The 21,508-nt window shown below is 41.3% G+C and overlaps 2 protein-coding genes across 2 annotated transcripts; both read right to left on the bottom strand.

The window, feature by feature from the left end:
* Positions 1 to 5,736: 5,736 nt before the first annotated feature.
* Positions 5,737 to 8,203, bottom strand: LOC101518939 (disintegrin and metalloproteinase domain-containing protein 20-like). The gene has a single exon (XM_004584600.3). The coding sequence runs from the start codon at positions 8,091 to 8,093 to the stop codon at positions 5,850 to 5,852; it is 2,244 nt and encodes a 747-aa protein (XP_004584657.2). The 5' UTR covers positions 8,094 to 8,203; the 3' UTR covers positions 5,737 to 5,849.
* Positions 8,204 to 16,174: 7,971 nt separating this feature from the next.
* On the bottom strand, positions 16,175 to 19,111 carry LOC101518700 (disintegrin and metalloproteinase domain-containing protein 21-like). Its single transcript, XM_004584599.4, has 2 exons — positions 18,994 to 19,111; positions 16,175 to 18,692 (listed from the first exon to the last, which is right to left on the bottom strand). Exon 2 carries the CDS (start codon positions 18,561 to 18,563, stop codon positions 16,392 to 16,394), a length of 2,172 nt encoding a protein of 723 aa, XP_004584656.3. The 5' UTR covers positions 18,564 to 18,692; positions 18,994 to 19,111; the 3' UTR covers positions 16,175 to 16,391.
* Positions 19,112 to 21,508: the final 2,397 nt, after the last annotated feature.

Below are 21,508 nucleotides of genomic sequence, written 5' to 3'. Positions count from 1 at the left end.
TGACTTCTTCATTTCCCATTTGGATTAAGAAATGGGCACGGGAAATGGGCAAACACTTCACAAAGGAACAAACCCAAATGGCAAATAAACATATGAAAAAATGCTCAAGTTCCCTGGCAATAAGGGAAATCCAAATTAAAACATCAATGAGGTACCACCTAACGCCAGTAAGACTGGCCCACATGAATAAAAGCACCAACAACACTTGTTGGCGAGGTTGCGGGGAAAAGGGAACCCTACTCCACTGCTGGTGGGGCTGCAGGCTGGTACAGCCTCTATGGAAATCAGTATGGAGAACATTCAAACAACTCAAATACAACATACCGTATGACCCAGCAATAGCACTCCTAGGAATATATCCAGAACACTTGTTTTATGAGAAACCAACATGCACTCCTATGTTCATAGCAGCACAATCAGTAATTGCAAAAACATGGAAGCAGCCAAAATGCCCATCAACAGAGGATTGGATAAGAAAGCTATGGTTCATCTACTCCATGGAATACTACTCAGCTATTAAAAAAAACAAAATGCAGTTCTTTGTGGCCAAATGGGCCAAACTGGAAACCATAATGCTAAGGGAAATGAGCCAATCCCAAAAGGTTAAATACCACATGTTTGCCTTAATTTGATATGATGTTATGTATAACAAGTTATGTTATGAATGTTATATGTTGTGTATAAACCAAAATTGAAATGTCAATGAGGTGGTCACAGAAGGTGGATAAGAAATCGCATTTACTTTTACCATATTGGTTACTCATTACTATGTCAATTAATTCCATAATGATGTAAATTTTTGCTGATGGTATGTTGGAGCTTTTAATTGATCGGGATGATACTCTGCTGGCTCTGTCTTCAGACCAGAGAGGGTATACCTAAGAAGCCGTTGAACTTGACTAGACAATAAGATGCTGGACTCTATGTTTGGTATATGCTTGCAATGGGGGAATCTCAACTGAACTTGAACTGTGGTTATGCAACAAGGTGGAGGAATCCACCATGGTGGGAGGGTTTGGGGAGGGGTGGGGAGAATCCCAGTACCTATGAAACTGTGTCACATAATACAATGTAATTAATGAATTTAAAATAAAATTTAAAAAAATATATATATATAATTTAAAAAATTAAAAAATCCTGGTGCTCCAGCATCCAATATATATGTATTTATGATAATCACTTTCTTGTGTTGACTTGATTCTTTGATCAATACATGCATAGATCACCAGGTAGATTGATAGATCAATCATCTTTTCTCACTTTTCAGATTTTGTCTGCATGAAAGTTTTGTCTGGTATCAGTCTGGCTATTCCTGTTGGTATTCGGTTTCCATTTGCATAGTATGTCTCTCTCCATCATTTTCTTTTCATTCTATGTGAATCATTACTTCTAAACTTAATATATATACACATATATACATATACATACATACACACACACACATACTATGTTACAGTGGTGGTGGCTGATATCTGAAGCACGTGTTTTCTGCCACCTGTGCCCACTAAAGCAGGCTTGCTCTGTGGTAGGGCTTAGACTGGGGCGCTGCTCTGGCTCAGGCTGAGCTGGAGAAGTGGAACCCTGAAGCCTGTGCTTCTATGAGCAACTATTTCTATCCACCAAAGCGGGGGTGGGCTCCCTGTGTCAGGACTGGAGTCTGCATAGCTCACTCAAGCCAAGCCATGTTGGGCAGAGGGGCTGAACAGCCTAGGCAATTTTAGACCATCCACATCTGCTATAGTCAGAGTTAGCTTGGGCCTCTCTGGGGCTGAGTTGGATGTTCATCCAAGCTAAAACCTAGAGGTGAAGAGATCTGCACCACCTGAGTTCAAATTAGGTGAGCTCAGGCTGTGTCAGACTGTGATAAAGACACTCACCAGTGATGAGGTCTGATGGAGAAGGCGGCTTCAGTCTGAAAACGTTAGTTATACACTATGAAAGACATCAGTTGAAGCCCTTCTGAGCTAGGTTCACAGAGTTGCTGAGGTTTGAGGTCTCCCAAAGCCAGACTCACCACAAAGCAAGAGTGGGTAGCCTGGGCAGTAGTGAGAAGTCACACACAGCGACCAATACCTGGAGCTTGCTCATGCTGACACTGAGGTGGAGTCAAGATCCCTCACTGCAGCTAAAGTGAGCTGGGGAAGACAGCCAGCAGCCCACCTGGGTGTAGGTGAGGAAACGTGGCCACCAAAGCCTGGAAGTGTATACGTTGTTCAAAGAAGGGGATTATAAACACTCATTAAGCCTAACTGCCAGACAGTTCCCCAGCAAATATTTTGCATATGCACATGCATATCTAATATGCGTTCTGAACCTAATCAGGGCTGAGGTCAAGGTCCTCCACCAAAACTGGAGTCGGATATAGAAGAGAACTAAGCTATCAGTTCACAACCAGCCGCATTTCAGGTGCCGTGTATGTATGTGTGTGTGTGTGTGTGTGTGTGCGCGCAGCTCTGGCATACTGCTGTGGTGGGTGGGATAATCTCATTGCCCACAGAGGAAGAAGAGTGCAGGTAGGATGCTTTGGAGTGCAGAGGCAAGTGAATTGACTTCTAACGATCTGGAGCAGAATCTGCTATGTTCAAGCACATGTACAATGTCATGTAAAACAGCATGTGTATTAAGGTTCTGTGGCTACTGTGTCAAGGTGTTGTGGGCAGCACAGATGGGTTCTTCTTTTAAAACATATTGGTACCATGCATGTGAAAAGCTGCTGTGCACTACCCTTACTTTGAAATGGCACTGACTCCTCCCTGGTCTGTGCACCTGGGTCTGGGCATGGAGAAAAGGCCTGTGATCCTCTTCTATGATGTTCTGGCAGCAACCCACCCCAGCTCTAGCACCAGTCCAGCCCAAAGTCTGTTGTCTGCAAGATTCTAGGTGGAAAAAAAATCTCATCAGTGACCCAAGCCACAACAGCCTGCCCCCCAGTGCACTCAGCAAACCACAGTCTTCTCCAGCTCTGGGTTGGGGGAGTTGCCGGTGGCATTTGCTGGCCTCTGGTAATTGCTGTGTTCGCACGCTTCTCTACTGTGTCTCTCCACTATCCGTAGTGTCTCCCTTGCAGGTTTCACTTAGACTGTCCCTTGGGAATGCTCTTCCTCTGCTTCTCCTCCACCAGCATTCACTGGTAGGAATCCACAAGTCTATTCCTGATTCAGCCATCTTGGAATCTCATAAATAGTGTCTGAAGAGAGGAAGGAAGGAAAGAAAGGCTATTGGCCCACAGTTACCAATGCTTTGGCAAGCAGCTTACAAAAAAAAAAAAAAAAAAAAAAAAAAACACCAGACACAAAATGTCTGTCCCCATCAACCAGCATGTTCTCTTTTTTGTTGTTGTTCATTTTTTTTATGAATTACATTGCATTCTGTGACACAGTTTCATAGGCTCTGGGATCCCTCCAGTCCTTCCCCGTGCCCTCCCCCCATGGTGGATTCCTCCAACTTGTTGCAGTATTACAGTTCAAATTCAGTTAAGATTCTTTCATTGCAAACATATACCAAGCATAGAGTCCAGCATCTTATTGTCCAGATAAATTCAATGGTTTCTTGGGGAGACCATCTCTGGTCTGAAGGCAGAGCTGGCAGAATATCATCCCGATCAATTAAAAGCCACAACATAACATCAACAACAATTTACAACATTATGGAATTATTTGACATGGTATTGAGTAACCAATATGTTAAAAACCGCAAGTTCTTAACCACATCCTGTGACTACTTCATTGACATTTCAATTTTAATTTATATACACCAGCTTCTATGCACCTTAAAATGGCTATAGGTTACTATTCAGCTGTCTCGTGTCTATTTTCATTTTAGTATTTAGCAGTTTATAGTGTTGAGGCATAACTTTGCTGAACTTGGCAGATTTTAGGATACTTTAAACTGGCTTATAACCCTAACAAGGCATACGTCAACAGTTGAGGTGCAGAACAGTTTTAGGAGGAGTGTGCAGAGAAATCTTCAATACCTTAGTGAGGAGTAACTAATTTTTGTGTCCTACCTAGTTAGGTATGTGTGAGTCCACGCTGACTGTTTCCTGTCTGGTTCTAAGCTTTCCTTGTTGTTCTCTGTCTATTCTAATTTTTTGCTGCTGTTGTTTTTAAGGGGGCGTCCGGAGCGACCCTGATGGTCATTGCAAGAGAGGGTGGGGTTGCAAAGTTGGAACTAAGTAAGAACCAGAGAAAGCTGCTGTCCCTAGTCCGAAGGAAGTTTACTGTTCTTCTGTTTCTGCGGACCGCTCAGGGCTCCTGGCTGTTGTTCCAAAAACCTTGGATCCTGCGAGGAAGGATTTGGGCTTATTCCATCCCAAGTGGTAGATCCAAATGGGGGTGGATGACCTCAGAGTTCTCAGCCTCCTAAGTTACTCCAATCCCCTGTGGTTTCCTTGGAGTTGGAATGTAGTCCTTGGTGCCCGTACTGATAGTCCTTGGTAAGGAACCAGGAGTCTCCAGGGTTGGGATTCAAGCCTCCTCCTGTCCACCTGCTCCACTCCGGTGTCCCCCCCTTCTGCTCTGTGCATATGACCTCGCACTAAGAGATTGTCAGGATTGCTCGAAGAGCATGTTCTCATTTCAGTAATAGCCTTTCTATGGCAAATAAATAGCCCTGTTTATTAAGCGATCAACCAGCCTTGACTTAACCAATTTTGCCATCAGATACAGAAGCAGCAAACAAGCCTTTTGGAAGGCTCAGTGAACAGGGACTCGGGTCTGTCAGGCCATGAACGTCCTGGTTTCCCCACTAGATGAGCCACTTGCACTAGAAGTGCTGGCCAACAGAGCTCTACAACCCCGAGTCGTAGGTGGCACACCTGTTGATTCTCAGCTTCTGCTTCCTTCTCCCACCTCGTGTACATTGGCTGTTTTCAGATGGACCAAAACCAAGCTATTGAAACAGGAGGATTGTCATCCTTACTGCTTATCATACCCTGTTCTAGTTTACTTTTTTCCGAGTGAATGTATTTCTGCCGACATCAGATAAATTTTTGTGTTTAGACATGAACCGAAGTTAGCTAATTCCTTCCGTGAGTATGGCCAAGCAATGTTTTGGTAATTCCTGAGATTTTAAACGTGAGATCTTATAACATCAATGTACAGAGGCCCTATGAAACAATCGATTGGCAATCAATGGCTCCTTTGTATGATCATTTTACAATAAAGATAAATGGGAAAACTGATGCTGGAAATACTGTAGGCTTAACTCAACTGAGGAATAGCAATGACTAATAATGAAGCTGGTTTCAGTATGCAAAGATGCAATCCCTAAAGTTCTAGGCCTTTCTTGCTTTCTTTTGACCATCTTATAACTATGGTGAAGGCATTCTCCCCTGATTCCCGACTATAGTGTGATCCTGCAAACTTTAAAAGTAAGATTTTAGGGGCACAGAAAGAGATGTTGGTAGAGCCTATGTTGAAATTTAACCTGCCTATGTCAAGAAAACTTTCCTCATTCTGTGTCACAAACAAATGTTGCTTATGCTTGTTGTTCAGCAGTAGCAATAAAAGAGAGAATGAACGAATGACTATTTGAAAAGCTTTTGTTAGACTCTGTCTACTGTGTTTAACCGAGTCTGTGCTAAAGCAGACAGAAGTTGCAACAGGTGCTTCTAGAATATCTTAAACATGAATTTTTAGTAAGCCCAGTTGCTCTTATTGAATCTAAGATTTTCTGGCTCACCTGCAAAAGTAAAAAAGCATGACCACATCATAAAATATGTTGCGAGTGACAGTGTTCACTGTCTTTATTAAGATGTGAGTTTATTTCAAGGTTAATCCCTCCAAATGGCTAGAGGACATGGGGGTTGTCAGTGTAGAATTACTCCATGTGAGGACGCCCAGTGATATTTACAAAGACTCATCACTTTCATATTCATCTTTCAATATTTTTTTCTCTATGTGCCGTTTTGCTGTTGTAAGGGCACCAATGAGCATGCAGGCTGCAATTAATGACACACGAATTAATGCTATGAGCAATTCCATTTGGATATTCAGAACAATTGTGGATTGCAGGCCTGGGTCTCTGTCAGGTGTAGGGCCACTGTCTACACTACCACCTGCACCTGTTTGATCACATTTTGGTGGTTTCCAGCCACGCATGCAATGACAGTTTTTGTTGCTGTTACACACTCCTTTGAAATTGCATGTCTTCACATCACAATCAAAATGTAAGTCCTCGTGAAAAGTGCAGTTCTGGTTTAGACAATATTTAGCAGGACCACATGTTGCCCCATCAAGTACAAGCCCCATTTCTGGCAATTCTGCCCCTTGGTGTGCATCGTAACCAAAGCATTCTTCTTGCTTAACATCTTGAACTAATAAGCGTCTAAAAGTAGTGTGTTTCCCTCCACCAGGTATTCGCTTGACTCCACCACAGTGCAGCATTCCACATAAAACATCATCTTCTTCACATTTAAAAGGTTTGGTTCCCCCTCTTTGCAACTTAACCCCACAGTTTCCAAATCGATCACCTATGATATTCAGTTTGTCATAGCATGCTTGTGGGGCATCACCTATTTGGTATCCAAAAAGGGCCTGGCACTGCATATTGCGGTCACTGCAGTTTCCTCTGATACAGACAGCTACAGGTGAACATGGGGTTCCATCCTGGATGTAAAAGTCACGTGGACATTCTTCTGATCTCCCATCACAATATTCTGGCAGATCACAAATACCATGGATGTCTCTGCAAATCACTCCAGGAGAAGAAAATTTGCAGTCCTTATTGCAGCAAGGAGTATGGTCACAGTCAGTGCCAATTTTGAGGGCACAGTTACTTTCACAACACTTATTTGAGGCACAGTCCTTAAGGGTGCCACAGTCACATTCTTCCCTTACATTTTTTACCTTGTCTCCACAACGAGGTGCTATATATGGAAAATTAGCATACGGGACATTTGGTTCACTCAAGCAAGGATCCCAGAAAATAACACGTCTATACACATGCTGATAGGAGCAGTTACTCATTGTATCCTGAAGACCAGGCTTTTGACACATGACACAACTAGTTCTTCGGAAACAGCGGCACTCCTGTCCATCATGCTCCATTCCAATGTTGTGACCTAATGCATGTGCTGAAATAGTCGCAGCCACAAATATGTGGTAGCGTGCTACAAACACAAATGCAGCTCCCCAGTTAGCATTGCATATTCCATTTTGGCTTGCATAATAATTAGTGCCTGCAATGCGGTGTCCTGTGTAAAGTAATGAAGTCGAATGTGGAGCATCATTAAACAAACTATACAATTTCCAAAGGCCAAAATCTGTTACAGCATTTTGCGCAGAGCGTCTATTATATAAGTCCACTGAATCTTCATGCCATATGCATAAAACACGTATGGCACAATTCAGTGAGGCTGGCCTATAGATGGAATGTACAATATTATTCATGAAAACTACATTCTCTATTATTCGGGAATTATTTTCGTCCTGAGAAACCAAAGATTCAGAAACAGTATAGTGCAGTCGTAAGATCTTATAATGTATCTGCCACAGATAAGCAGGACCTGCTCTAGGAGTTCCAGCAGGAAGCTCCTCTTCAAAGGCTTGACTGATGTCCTCTGATTTAATCTTACAGTGTTTATCCTCTTCTTCTCTTTCTTCTGACACAAGCAGGGAAACCAGATGCTCAAATGTTGAAGAAGCTTCCAGCGGTTTGATTTCATAGGTGACATCATCTACCTGCAGCATGCCACGCAGACCTCCATGGCAGGTGTCCAGTGTGGCCATGGACCCAGGAACCTCTTCCAGGTAGCTGTAGTAGTAACAGTCTCGGGGGACAAATGGGTAGTCTTCCTGCATGGCACCCTGGTCATCGTTAGTAACAATAGGAAAATTTCTGGGCACCAAGTTCCTCTTGAGCTTCATGTGGAGCACATGTCTTCTTCCCCAGAAGCGCATGCTGTAGGAGAGTTGGTCTGGTTTCTCAAATGTGTTTGTCCTTTGGGTCACCTTCCTCGGGATCACAATTTCAGAAGCAGCAAAGCGCCATCCTGGGGGTGTGTGGGAGCAGCTGGCAGGGAACAGGAATGCCCAGAATACAGGTAACCAGAGAGCACCTTTTATGGGGGCCTGAGTGCGGGCAGGCCCCATGAGTGAGGCAGCCAGTGACCAAATCCAACACAGTCACGTGGCAGGTGGACAAGACTATCCCTAAAGCATCACCTTTCCCAGCAGGACTGTTGTGAGCAGAGCAGAGCAGAGTGAGGCCACAGCCTGAGTGGTGAAGGAGAATTGTCACTATTACATAACAATCATGGGGCACACATCAGGGGGACTTTATGAACAGTGAAGTAGGGACCTTGAGGCCAGAGGTGTTAGGAAAGAGGCCCAAATGTGGGGAAATTGGGAAACATTGAGTCAAATGATTTTGAGAAGGACCTGTACATACTGGTGAAATTGGTGACAAGTTTTTTTTCTTATACGAATTCTTGAGGAGAGTTTGTGCTTATAGAACTGGAATGATTGGGTAGTGATAGATGGAAAGTAAGAGTAAACAAATGTTACAAGTTGAAAATTAAGCCACACAACATGTTTTTCCCCTCTTGTTAAGCCAGTGTTATCAGTAAGATCAATGTTTTTCAGTTGCAGTCTTTTTAAGGTACTTTCGTGATGTAGAGAATAAACATCCAACTTTAATATGAACAGATAGGACCCTGACTGAAGGTTCATGGTCTAAATCCGCACCTTTGTACACATCCCATATTGGTGCTGCTTTGTGTCCTGATGCTGCATTTCCCATCTAACTTCCTGTTTGTGGCCAGGGAAAGCAGTATTGGATGGAATTGTGCAGCTATGTGGGAGCCTGGAACAAGTTCCTCACTCCTGGCTTTGGATCACCTCAGTTCCAGCCACTGAGGTCACTTGGAGAGTGAACCAACAGTGGAAGATTTTTCTCTCATCTCCAAAAAGATGAATAATCTATCACATCAGTTTGAATGAATCCCATAGAGATTGTGCTGTAAAAAAATGTGGCTGAATGAGAATAACAATGTAGAGTGGTCTCAGCAAATGTCTGCATTGAATGTGTTATCTCTGTTTCCAAGATGTCTGAGTGGGGTACTGGTGTAATCGTTTAATTAGCTAATCCTCCACCACCAAGTACAGCATCCCTTATGGATGCAGGTTCTTGTCCCAGCTGCTCCAATTTTAGATCATGTCTTGCTGAATGCACCCTGGTTATCAGTCACTGCAACACCACATCATTGTTCTGTTGCTTTCCTGTGTCTGTCACTCTCCAGGTACCCTTATGCTGGTTCTGTCCTCTCCTTTTTCCTGTAATGTGCCCTCTCTGCTTCACATTGGCTAATGTTTCTCCTTCTGTTTAAATGTGTTCTTACCTATTCTGTCATCTTGGCATATAAAGGAATGCCAGTTAAATTCACAGGAGACCTCTCACAGGAAACTCTACCGGCCAGAAGAGAGTGGAGCGACATATTCCAGATTCTAAAAGAAAAATGTTGTCGGCCCATGATCACATACCCAGTAAAACTTTCCTTTATCTTTGAAAATGAAATAAAATTCTTCCAAAGTAAAGAAAAGTTAAAAGAATATGCCTATTCCAAATCTGCCCATGAACTTAAAAATGCTTTCTTGAAAGAGAAAAGGAGTAACACCCATCAAAACCAAAGGCAAATGTGAAGAACATCCCAGCAAAATAGCAACAGAAGACCAAAACAATGAACAACCCATTGCTAAAATGCCAGGACCAAATTACCACCCATTCATATTAACCATGAACAGAAATAGCTTAAACTCATCAGCCAAATGTCATAGACTAGTAGACGCGATTAAGAAACAAAGCCCATCTAATTGTTGCCTACAAGAGTCACCTTTCACCAACAAAGATCAACAGAAACTGTATCTCATGGATTTTGGTCTTTTTGTGTTAGTTTCATTTCTTCAAAACACTTCTGATTAAATTCTTCAGTGATTCATTGATCATACAGTAGCATCATTTTCTTCAAGAAGGTTCTTTTTTTCCTGCTTTTATTTTTTCATTTTAAAATTTATTTTTGACAATCTTTTTTAAATACATTTTATTATTATTGTTATTATTTTATAATACAGTTTCATATTCCCTTATCCCCTCCCCAGTTCCCTCTCCCCCAGTTCTTCTATATCATTACTAACATATAGTTCTTCATACTCAGTCATATGTCCATCATTGCAGGCCTAGACAATGGCAGAGAGTCCAGAATCCTATTGTCAAGATATAGTAAACAGTTTCATTGTAAGTCCATCTTTGTCTGGAAGTAGAAATGCATACCACACTACATCCTCACATCTGAATGTTAGTCTCTATTTCGCAGTTACTGTACATCTCCTTAAATGAAGTCATGATTCAAAATCAACAATAGAAAGAAAAGAAGAAATTTACAATGCCATGAAGTTAAATGACATGTTACTAGATATGACAGTCTCCATTACACAACTACTGTACATCCCCTTAAATGAAAAGTCATGATACTAAATCAACAATAAAAGAAAAATAGAAATTTACAATGCCTGAAATGAAATGACATGTTACTAGATATGACAGTCTCCATTACACAGCTACTATACATCCCCTTAAATGAAGAGCCACAAAACAAAATCAAGATCCGGGAGAAAAAAGAAATTAACAACATCAAGAAGTTAAATAACATGCTATTAAATGACTAATGTGTAGCTGAAGAAATGAAAATCAAGAACCTTCTTGAAGAAAATGATGCCACTGCATGATCTACGAGTCATTGAATGATTTAATCAGAAGAAAGTGTTTTGAAGAGATGAAACTAACAGAAAAAATCAAAACCCATGTGGTATAGTTTCTGCTGATTTTTGTTGGTGAAATGTGTCTCTTCTAGACAACAAATAGATGGGTTTTGTTTTTTAATCCAGTGTACGTTTGATTGAGCTTAAGCCATTTACATTCAGAGTTTAATAAACATGGGTGTTACTTTGGTCCTGTCATTTTAGGAATGGGTTGTTCATTGGTTTAGTCTTCTGTTGTCATTTTACTGGGATGTTCTTCCCATTCGCGTTCGGTTTTGGTAGGTGCTATTCCTCTTCTCTGTCAAGAGAACATCTTGAAGTATCATTTGTAGGGCAGGTTTGGAAGAGGCAAATTCTTTTAGCTTTTCTTTACTGTGGAAGAATTTTATTTCATTTTGAAAGACAAAAGAAAGCTTTGCTGGATATGTTATCCTGGGCCGACAATTTTTTTTCTTTTAGAATCTGGAATATGTCACTCCATTCTCTTCTTGCCTGTAGAGTTTCCTGTGAAAGGTCTCCTGTGAGCTTAATTGATATTTCTTTATATGTCAATTGATTTTTTTCATGTGCACATTTAAGGATCTTTTCCTTATGTTCGATTGAAGAGGGCTTGATTATCACATGTCGTGAAGATCGCTTTTGATCAAGCCTGTTGGGAGTTCTGTGTGCCTCCTGGAACTTGTTTCCCAATTCTTTCTCCAGATTAGGGAAATTTTCCTTTATTATTTCATTAAATACATTTGCAAACTCAGCTTCTCTTTCTGCACTTTCTGGGACTCCCATAACTCTTAGATTTGGCCTCTTAATAGTGTCTTTCAATTCTTGAATACTTTTTTTTGGCCTGATCCAGCTCTGCTTCCAGCTTTTTGTTTGCTTCCCCCTGATGACAGGAAATATCTTCCAATCCTGAGATTCTTTCTTCTGCTTGCTTCATTCTATTTTGAAGACTCTCCACTGTACTCTTAATTTGCTCTGCTGTGTTCTTAATTTCTGATATACCAGCCTTGATTTGCTTTATTGCTTCCTTAAATTCTTTGAACTCTTGCATGAGCTTCTCATTGTTGATCAGAAGCTTTAAAATGAGTCTTATGGATTCTGTGTGCCCCATTTTCTCGATGTCTTCCTCAGTTAACTCAGATTGGCATAGGATTTTGCTCCTTTGCAGGTGAGTCTTCAGTAATATTCATTGTGCTTTTGTCTCTTCTTTTGCTCTTGGTCATTGCACTTCTGGTTAGCAGAGTCTTCTCCTTGGGGCAGGTTTCTAAGCGGTGTCTCCCACAGGGCTACAATGCGATTTTACTTATTGCGGTTGGTACACAACTCTTTGCTTGCAGCCACTTGTGCCACAACCTCCAGCAAGTTCCAGGTCTGGGTTCTTATATCAGATTTCCACCATGGTCTCCACAGCCCCAGCTCTTGGCTCACCGCTCTCTGCCTTCTGTGATACCGTGCTGAGGCTGCACTGTTGTCTCTGCTACCTTTCTCCCACTTCGGGTTGGAGCAGGTCTCAGGATTAGAGAGACACCAGGTGTCCTATATAATTAGGTTGTTGGTGGCGCTGATCTTGTCGGAACCTGTTGGACTTTAGGTTTGGGTGCCACACGGGCCTATTTTGACTGGTCCCCTGCAGTCCCAAAGTTATTGCCACAGTGCCCAAAATGGCGCCTAATATACAACCACTACAGTTCTTGATCTGCTGGCCGTCAGATCCAAGGGCTATCCAGACCTGCCCTGGGTGGAACCCGTAGAATGCCACATCGTTGCAGTTCACTGAGACAGAAATGAGCTCACTCCCAGCTCAGCACATGCTCCGTCCCTTCCCTTGCCCTTTCCTGCTTACGCAAAATGGCGCCCAATTCAGCTCTAAGGGGCTGACTGGGCTGTGAAATGCACCGTTCTCTCGCACTGACCGTCTGAGATCTGCTGCTCTGTCTCTGCACCTGGTCAAATCAAATGGACCAGCAGAACGGCAGTTCTTTGTCTGGGTTCACCACCCGAGCTCCCAGTGAAAGTCCCTTCCTACCTGGTTGCTGGTGGAGTTCAGATCACCGTGCTGGAGTTATCAGTCTCTGCAACACCACACCGTTGTGTCCACTGCTTTCCTGTGTCGGTTAGTCTCCAGGTACCCCTCTGCTGTTGTTCTGTCCCTTCCTGTTTCCTAAAATTTGTCCTCTCTGCCTCATCCTGATTAAATGTTTTTCCGTCCGCATAAACGTGTCCTTACCCTATTCCACCATCTTGATTCTCCCTATTTTTGACAATCTTTACATAGTTAATTAGGATAAAAAGGTTCAAGGGCTACAAAAAAAGTGGGTAAAACTATTATTTCCACACACATTTTTTTTCTGTATCTGGGGTAAAAGGGGGAGATAAAGGAAGAAGCCCCACCCAGTCTCCCACCCATCCCAGGTCCTTGATGTGGAGCATGCTCCGAGGGCCTTGCTCAAGTGGCTTTGATAGTTCAACAGTTATGAATTGCTGCCAATATTGCTATTCCAAGCACGTAGAAATTGCTGCAGAATCCACTGGTTGACATAGTCCATTCCAGAAGATTCTTGATTTTTTGTTACCTTTCTTCAGCGACACATTAGTCATTCAGTAGCATGTTATTTAACTTTGTGGTTTTGTTAATTTCTTTTTTCTTCCTGCTGTTTATTTTGTTTTGTGGCTTTTCATTTAGGGGAATGTATAGTAACTGTGTAATGGAGACTATCATATCCATATGTAAGGATACAATGCAGTATGCATCTCTACTTCCAGACCAAAGATGGACTTACAATGAAACTGTTTACTGTATCTTGACAACAGGATCCTGAATTCTGTGCCATTTTCCATGCCCACAATAATGGACATATGACTGTGTATGAAGAACTATGCTATAGTAATGATATAAGGGAACTCAGTGAGGGGGAAGAGAATTGGAGAGAAATAAGGGAAATCACAGAGCCTATTGAACTATATCATAATATGATAATAATAAAAAGAAATAAAATAAAAAAGATATACTATCCGTTATGTCCTCCATACATGATACTGAGTTTTACCTTATCTGACTGTTTTTAATTAATAAATTAGACATTTTCCTTTTACAAATGTGGTGTATATGTGTTTTTATTATTCTGTGTTAAAATTTGTTTTTTTTCTTACACTGGCGAATTTTACTTGTGTCATGACAAAATTTTGCATCTTAGTGATGCTTCTCACTCTGCTTTCCTCCTGCCCACTCTCCCTCTATCCTGCTCCTGTATTTTTTCTAATGTTTCAGTAGCATTTTTTCATCTCTCTTTTTAATCAGAAGTTTAACACAAAGAATGAGGATTCAAATGTATAGATAGTACACACTTTAAAATACTATACATCCATGAAAGAGAATGAAATAATGACTCATATGTTGTACAGTAGCATCATTTTCTTGAAGAAGGTTATTGATTTTCTTTATTTCTCAGTGACACATTAATGATTTCATAGCATGTTATTTAACTTCATGGTGTTTTGATTTCTATTTTCTTCCTGTTTTTGATCTTGTTTTATGGATTTTCATTAAAGGATATGTACAGCAACTATGTAATATAGACTATCATATCTAGATGTCTACTCTCAAGTCAAAAATGGATTCCCAATGAAATTGTTAAATATATTTTGACAATAGGGTGCTGGACTCTCTTCCATTATCCATGCCTGCAATGTCAGGATACACTTAAATAGCAGAATGATGGACTTATGACTGTTTATGAAGAAATATACTATTGCAATAATATAGGGGGAATCAGTGGTGACAGTGGAGTTTGGGGAGGGAGTATGGGAAATCCCTGAGCCTCTGGAACTACATAATAAAATAATTCTTAAAAAGTGGAAAAAGGAATGAAATCCTATTTAGCCACTAAATGAATCCAACTGGAAAGTATTATACTCAGTAAAATAAACTTCTTTCAAAAAACCAAATATTAAGTTTTTTCCTTGACAAATGACAGTTCAAATATGCAGTGCAAAAATATCTGTGGGATGCAATGGACATTTTTCGATATATTTGTCATTTTTAGCTCTTGGTTATACTCCTGTCGAACTTTGGTCTTGCTAATAGCTTGAATGTTACAATTAGTGGTGAATTAAGCCTGTGAATGTAAAGTGAATTTAAATTATGTCTTAGCAAAAAACTGATGTAAAGAATAGAGGAGAAGGAATGATGCAGACAGGTTTGACAGAGGGAAGGAAATGCAGTGATCTGTTAGAGCTCTGCCTATGGGAGGCCTGTTTTCTTTATGCTAACATAAGTAATAATTTTGAAGTTAGAAAATGAAGACGTACTTTTCTTAAAATGTGACTTTTCCCATAATTTGAGAGAAGAATAGGTATTTTTTAGGCAAGGGAGTGGAGTGGATTGGTAAGTAGGGTTTGCCGAGTGTGAACTGCATAAACAAGGTAGTAAAGAATGACAAAGTCAAATCCATTTTAAACAGAAAGCAGCTAAAGAATGCAAAGCTGGCAAAATGTAATATAAAATGATATCAAAAAGATCACTTGAAGGGCAAGAACTACAAGAGTTCTAAAAAGAGGAACAGAATCATGTATCCAAGATAAAAAAGTATTATTTGTACTTTTTTTCTAATTTAGTACTCCATTCAATTCCATCACTTCTTTTCAATTTCTTCTGTGTATTAAGTGCTGCTATAAGTATTGAGGCTTTAGCACTATCTCTTTGCTATTCAAAACAGGTAACACACACAGAAAAAAAAATGTTCAAGCTTCCAGATTAAGGCAGAGTTAGAATGAATAAACTTGGTTAGGAAGCACACACACAAAAAACAAGTCAGGTAATCTTATTAAACAAATTACCACCAGTTTATAATGAACAATAGTGCACTTTATCCTCTGCGTTGACAGATGTTGGGTGGAGCCATCAGTATTATCCTCTTCCTTTCCAAATTTTGAAACAAAACATCAAAGCGTAACTTAATTTTCCAGAATTATTAAATGGCAAAAGAGATGCAAGACTCATCCCCAGACACTCTGAAGTCTGTCTCCTGCCTTTCCTTTGAGTCATATATATGCCCAAGAAACACAAAAAGGGGGATGGATGTTTGGTGCTATGGTCCTTTAGGATAACTGAATTCCATATCAAAAGCCTGGGCTGAAGTCCCACCTGACCTTCTGTTAAGACACACTCTGGAAGGTAGTAGACAATAGCTCAAATGGTTGGGTCACTGCCACTCATGTTGGAGACCCAGATGAAGTTCTGGGGTTCTGGGTTCTTGGCTCTCTTGATTTCAATCTCTCTCTCTCTCTCTCTCTCTCTCCCTCTCCCTATCCTCCCTTCCTTTCTGCCTCTCATCCTGTCTCTCCCCCTTAATCTCCCTCTCCCCATTTCAAATAAATTTACAACAATTTATTTAAAAAAATACTGGAAGGACTAAATTGGGTTCTTCAATAGGATTGAGTTTATTTTCTGCTTAATAAACCATACGTAGGAACATGTTAAGAATTATCTGTACTTACAATGTTTCTGATACTAATGGAAAGAAATAACTTTGCATATCTGTAAAACTGTCAGAAATATACTGTTTGGAGCACAGGATAACATTTTTACTACCAAAAGATTAAAAATAGCGTGTGAAATATTAAAGCAGAAACAGTTCCTCAGCCTGATGAGGCAGCTGTCTTGAGACCAAAAGGTTTCAAAAAATACATACAAAGCCCAGCAATCAGAAAAACAATCAAAACAGACAGAGAAATGATCCCAAATGGCAACAATAAAGCAGTTCTTTGTGAGGTTGCTGGGCCACTGTCAACACTACCTCCATAACCTCTGTGCAGGCAGTGGGGAGGGGACCACCCATACCCACAGTGACAGTGATGTTTGTTATTGCAGATTCCTTTATTATTGCAAGTCTCAGGAAGGCAGATTTGTGACATGACAGAGATATTGACACACTTCTTGTGAATGCAGATCTTACCAGTTCCACAGACAGTGCCATCTTTCACTTCACCGATGTCAGGTGTGCCCATCCCTAAATAATGTTCGAAACTCCAGCAGGTGACACCATCGATGTGAGTGAGCTGTACAGCAGATTTATCTTGCAGATTAGGAATGCTTTCCACGTTTTCACACTGAACTCTCCCACAAAAGATATCAGAAGGATTACATTTTAGGTATACTGTGCCATTTTTACCACAGTGTCCAAAACGGTTTCCTTCAGTGTTGATTTTCTTATAGCAGTTTTGAGATGCACTCTTTGAACCTTTACCAAAAATCTCCCTGCACTGTTGGTCATGGTTATTACATCTTTTTTCATAGCAGTAGCCATTGTCACTACAGGGAATCCCATTCTGCACATATCTGTCTTCTGGACACTGATGTGATGTCCCATTGCACCATTCCGGGAGGTCACATTCATTGACCTTTTGTCTGCACACTTCCCCTGGTGGCATGAACTTGCAGTCTTTACAACAAAGCCCAAAAGCACACGCAGCCCCAGGCTTCAGTTTACAGTCCAACAGACAACAGGGATCTTGCTCACACTGTTTTATAGATCCGCAGTCACATTCCTCTTCTCTTTCAACGATGCCATTCCCACAGCGCTTCAGCAAAAAGACTTTTTCTGGTCTTGGAATATCATGCAGACAAGACCCCTGTTGTGAACTGGTATTCAGAAAATCAGCGTAACTGCAATTTGTGAATCTATCTGCTGGAACTTTGAGCGTACTCATGATGCAACCAGGTTCCCCACAAAAGCAGAATTCCTCGTCATGCTGCATACCCAAAATATGACCTAGCTCATGGGCCACAGTGTTAGCAAAACAAGACCAGGTGTCACCTTGGAAATTACAAACTCCACAATCACGGGGAGGACGGCATATTCCTGCAACATAGGCTAGCCCAAGTATGGGCATAAGTGAATTTTTGATGAAAATATGTGCAGCATCATGCTGTAACTGGGAAAGCCTAATTTGCTTCCACTGAGAGAAATCTTCCAGGATTTGTCTCATGTTTCTCATCAGGAAAGCATTTCCTTGATTCCAGACTTCAATCCCAATCAATATCACACAGACACTCAATTTTTGATACATGAAATCTACTATGTTGACAACAAGAACTATATCCTCTTGCACCTTGGAGAAATTGCTTTGGGAGTAGGTGAAGAAATCAAGATCTGCCACCACAAACAGCTCCAGAAACAATGTGTGAGTCCACCAGTCATCAGCAGGATTTTGTTTTAGAGGTGGGTTTTCAGCCTTTTCAAATTCCAAGTGTTGATGTGGTATGTCCTCTTCTTTTAATCCACATTTAATGTATTGGGAATGTGTCTCATCACTGCTGATCTGAGACACCAGGTGTTCAAATGTGGTAGAATGCCTCATAGGTTCAATTTCGTACATGAGGTCATTTACCTTTAGCATTCCTCGAAAACCTCCATAACACGTGCTGAGAGCAACCAGGGACTCACGTTCCCCCTCCACAAAACCATGATAGAAACAGTCCTCAGGGACAAAGGGGTGGTCCTCCTGGAGGGCATGCTGCTCTGAGTAGGTGAACACAGGGAGGTGTGTGGAAATCAGGAGCCTCTTGACCCTCATGTGGACAACGTGTCTCTGGCCCCCAAACCGCAGGCTGTAGGACAGCCATCCTGGGGACCCTGCATCTCTGCCCTTGCTGGTCACCCTCAAGGGGATCACCACTTCTGGAGACGTTTGATGTTGAGAAGGCTCAGCCTTGAAGAGGCCAGAAAAGGGCAGAGATATTCCAAGCCAGAGCAACAGAAAAGTGATTCTTGTGAATGCTCCAGCCTCCACTACCACCATTTGAAACATCTGTTTAACAGAAGAGGTGAGAGTTTGATGCCACTACTAGTGCTGCTCCTCTCTCTGGACTGCACACGTTGTAGAGCTGACTGCTACAGAACATTGTCCTGGCAGAAATGGACCATCAATGTTGCCATGCTGAAAGTAAAATAAAAAGAAGAGTGGGGGATGCTGCCAGCATTAGGAGGGAACTTGGTAAAGAGAAAGAGTGGTATGAAAAAAGATTCATTGACAAGTCAAGACATTGGTTTCATTTGCTTTCAAAAATGAGGTGGGGAATTAGGAGGTATATATAAAACCCATATCACCCAAATCATAATAATAGTTGAGGTTGAAACATAGGTACTTAGAAAATTATCTAAATCTTTGGTGAAAATACCCATGAAACCAGTAAAATGAAGAGGGCATGTCATTGTGGTGTAGTGGATTAAGACTTCACCTGTAATACTGGTATCCCATATTGAGGCTAGCCCATGTCTCAGTTGATCTATTTCTGATCCAGCAAAGATGAGCAGAGAAAGCTGACACTCCTGTTGCTATGAGACCTTGGAACTAGATCATGATTCCTAAGGCTAATAATGGAGTCAAGCTCTTCCCAGGTTTAGAAGCCCCATGTTCCATCCATGCAGCCTACATACAGAAATGAGCAAGCAACGGTTGTTGGCAAGGATATGGGGAGAAAGGTGCCCTGATCCACTGTTGGTGGGAATGTAAACTAGCACAACCATTTGAAAGTCAGTAGGGAGAGTATGCAGATAGCTGAAAATGGATGCATCACATGACCCAGCCATTTCACTCCTGGGAATTTATCCAAAGAAAATGACATCTGAGTTCAAGAGAGATACTTGCATATATTTATAACAGCACAAGTCACAACAGCGAAGACAAGAAATCAACCTAGATGCTCTTGTCAGAGAAAAGGATACAGAAATTGTGGTGCTTCTACTCCACTGAATACTACTCAGCCATAAAGAGCAACAAAATCTTGCTGTTTGCCACAAAATGATCCCAGCTGGAAACCATTATACTAGTTACATTAGCCAGTCCCAAAAAGACAAATATAATATATTCTCTCTGGTATAAGGCGACCAACAAGCAAAGTTATTCCATCTAGTGGATGAAAGATTTATCCTTCTTTCTACCTCTCTTTCTAGCTCTGCTTTTCAATTATTTGAAAATTTTGTATGTGCATATATGTAATCAAATTTATATGTGCATATATGTATTTGAGATATAAAATGTACAAGGGAGACTAGCATTATTGGGAAGTAAAGGTGCTATGCAGTATGCATCTCTGCTTCTGACTAATACGAACAGCCAGTCATGCTAACCCTTACCTATTCTCAAGTTACCTATATCTTTTAAAAGGAAAACAACAGTCAAGAAATCTCACATTTTCCAGTAACCTACTCTGGATACCAACTTATGTCCAGATCGAAACCTGACGAATGATTTACCATCCAGAAAAAAAACCCAAGTCAGTAGTTTCTATATCTCTTTCTGTCTAGATAGTTTGTATCACTATTAGTAATGATCAAAACTTTGAAATTGGGACCACTTAGAATGAAAGAAAGCATTAGCCCACATCCTTTTTGCCTCTCAGGTGACTTTAGATTTATATGCTCACCAGCAAGGATCTCTTATGCATACAGATAAAGCAACTTACTATCAAGAATATTTTCTTCTGGCTACACCATGTCTACACAGTTTCACTTCTGAATTCAATATAATTAAAATGATTAGCCTGTTCAAGTTGTGTTGCCCTGCCATATAGATTCATCTTTACTTCATCATTTTTCTTATGCTATTACACTGGTCTAGATTGACTAATGACTTTTCATGCTTGGATTGAATGATAATAGCTTTCCGCAGTAAGGGGAAAATCAATTTTACTACTAAACTTTTTTCCCTATAAGCTAGAAACACTTATAATCACCAGATTAAACTTTTAAATTAGAAATTTCAACCTTCACTGGTTTCTGTTTTATATACAGGGTTTTTTAAAAAAGATAAACTATTAATTGACTTCATTTTATTTGAAGCGCAGAAGGAAACTTCCCCCACCCATTGGTTCACTCCCCAAATGCCTACAACAGTGGGGCTGGGCCAAGCTGAAACTCCACAGAATTCACTCCTATGTTGGTGGCTTGGATCCAGGTACTTCAACCATTATCTGCCACCTCTAAGAGTGGGCATTACCAGGAATCTGGAATTGGAAGCAGAGACTAGACTCAAACCAAGAACTCTAATATGGGTGTGGGTATCCCAAGTGGCATTCTTACTGTTTGGACAAATGCCCACTTGACAAGTTTTATTTTCATTCTTTTCTTTTTAAAAGTTTTTATTGAAAAGTCAGATATAGACAGAGAGGAGGAAAGAACCAGTTCCAGAGCAGATTCTGTGGGGGATATGTGAGCAATCCCCATGGAAATACAAAGGCCAAGATGGAGGAGCAGGCTATGCCTGCAAGGGCCTAGCACCCACTGGCATGTGTGAGATCTGGATCTGGGAGTGGGCTGAACGGAGCAACTCAGGCAACTCACTAGTGGGTCATAGCTGTGGCTGGTGAGCACATGGTCCAGGCCTGGGGGTCAGGCAGGCTAGGCACTGTAGCTTCATCTGCTGGCAAGTGTGTGGGTTGGTTTTGGAAGGGGGCAGACTGGACAGGGACAAGCAAACCTTAGCTCACTGGCAAGTGCAGAAATCAGGCTGGACTGCATGTCATGCTGGGCTAGGCTCATACACCTACCGGTTGGCATGAGCCAGGGTTAGGAACAGACTGAGCAGGGCCAGGTTCCAGCACCCATCAGCGAGAAGTAGAACTGGGGGCAGGCCAGGTCAAGCCCGGCTACAGCATCCAAAGGCGAAGTCCAAGACAGGTCAGGTGGGACTATGCCAAGCTTGGTCAGAGCAACCACTGGCACACACAAGATCTGTGCCTGGAAACAGGCCCA

Source organism: Ochotona princeps, chromosome 26 (assembly GCF_030435755.1).
Source record: "Ochotona princeps isolate mOchPri1 chromosome 26, mOchPri1.hap1, whole genome shotgun sequence".
NCBI classification, from domain to species: Eukaryota; Metazoa; Chordata; class Mammalia; order Lagomorpha; family Ochotonidae; genus Ochotona; species Ochotona princeps.
Note: the sequence above shows the minus strand (reverse complement) of the source record. Positions and strands in the feature narration are given on the sequence as shown.